Source organism: Cyprinodon variegatus, unplaced genomic scaffold (genome assembly GCF_000732505.1).
Source record: "Cyprinodon variegatus isolate N-32 unplaced genomic scaffold, C_variegatus-1.0 Scaffold1115, whole genome shotgun sequence".
Classification (NCBI taxonomy): domain Eukaryota; kingdom Metazoa; phylum Chordata; class Actinopteri; order Cyprinodontiformes; family Cyprinodontidae; genus Cyprinodon; species Cyprinodon variegatus.
In genome coordinates, this window is record NW_015151568.1 from 12,683 (window position 1) to 13,892 (window position 1,210).

The 1,210-nt window shown below is 39.7% G+C and overlaps 1 protein-coding gene across 1 annotated transcript in view; it reads right to left on the reverse strand.

Moving 5' to 3' along the window:
• myo5c (myosin VC) overlaps positions 1 to 1,210 on the reverse strand; it is a 34,164-nt gene that overhangs the window by 11,857 nt on the left and 21,097 nt on the right. Inside the window, exons 27-28 of the mRNA XM_015400525.1 lie at positions 920 to 1,100; positions 730 to 823 (exon numbers count right to left, since the gene is read on the reverse strand). Of these exons, the coding sequence (XP_015256011.1) occupies positions 730 to 823; positions 920 to 1,100 (275 nt within the window). The remainder of the gene's footprint in view (positions 1 to 729; positions 824 to 919; positions 1,101 to 1,210) is intronic.

Consider the following 1,210-nt stretch of genomic DNA (forward strand, 5'->3'; position numbering starts at 1 on the left):
AAGAGACAGTGTGCAAGTTGCAGTGGTTCAGTGCAAATAGGCATTTGTGCAAAAAATGCGTTATTGAAAATAGAAATGAGATGAAAATTTAAGGGCTAAAAGTTAAACGTTAAACGTTCAGCAGCATTGATGCCCGATAATGTGCAATAGGTGCAGAGTATATAGGTCAGTACTGGTAGCCCTTCCTATGACTTGGTAGCCATGAAGCAGCCCTCAGCCTTAAAAAGGTTGGTGACCCCTGATCTAATCATGGGTCTGCAACCTGCAGCTCCAGAGCCTCATGTGGCTCTTTGGACCCTCTACATTAGCTCTTAATAGTGGCTAAAAATGATGGAAAGAACTAAATAATGTACTATAAGAACAAATACCTTAGACTGGAAAGCACCAGAAATATGTTTTTAGAGCCATTTTTTGCTTCAGTTAGCTTGAAAACGAGGTGTTTTAAAATATTTTTTTTTGTTCTTCTTCTTTTATACATCAAATAATATCCTACAGGAAAAAAAAAATCCAAGCTTCAGTTTTATAAATTGTTTCATGTTTTTCCTTATTTTAAAAGCAAAGAATCCTAAGAGGTTATTTCAAATGGCAACATATTTCTTATGGCAGATATTTAACAAAAATAATAGTTTTTTAAAATTAAAATAAAAATGGGCGTGCAGGTGGTGCAGTGGTCCACTGGGGTTCAAGGAGACAGAAGCAGAGTTTAATAGCTTTAAAGATGAACCTTACCAGCTAACTCGCAGCTCTGCTCCTTGACAACGGCATCAAGCTCCTGCTTTTGTCTCTGCAGCTCAGAAACCTGCAGCTTCAGCTCTGGTATGACCTGGTTGTTGGAGTAAAACACCATCAAAGCTTTGCATCAACTCATTTAAGCTGTTTATCGTCGTATTTTGGTGATGAAATGAAGCTGGGAGCGTACAGAGTTCTCACTGCTGAGCCTGGACACCTCTTGGCGAATATCCTCATTGATGTTACTTTTTTCGTGGAAAAGATTTTGCAGCTTGCTGTTCTCATTCTGAAGGTGGTCCACTTTCAGGCTCAGGCCCTCCAGCTGAGATTCATACATCTCCTTCTGCTCCCTCTGGTGGCTTTCCATTAACCTTAAACAAGGAGGGGATTTACCATTAGGCAATACTAGGCAGTTTCCTAGGACCCCAAGTTCTTGGGGCCCCATAAAACTTGTTAGTTTTTTGCAATTGTGCTAAATTGA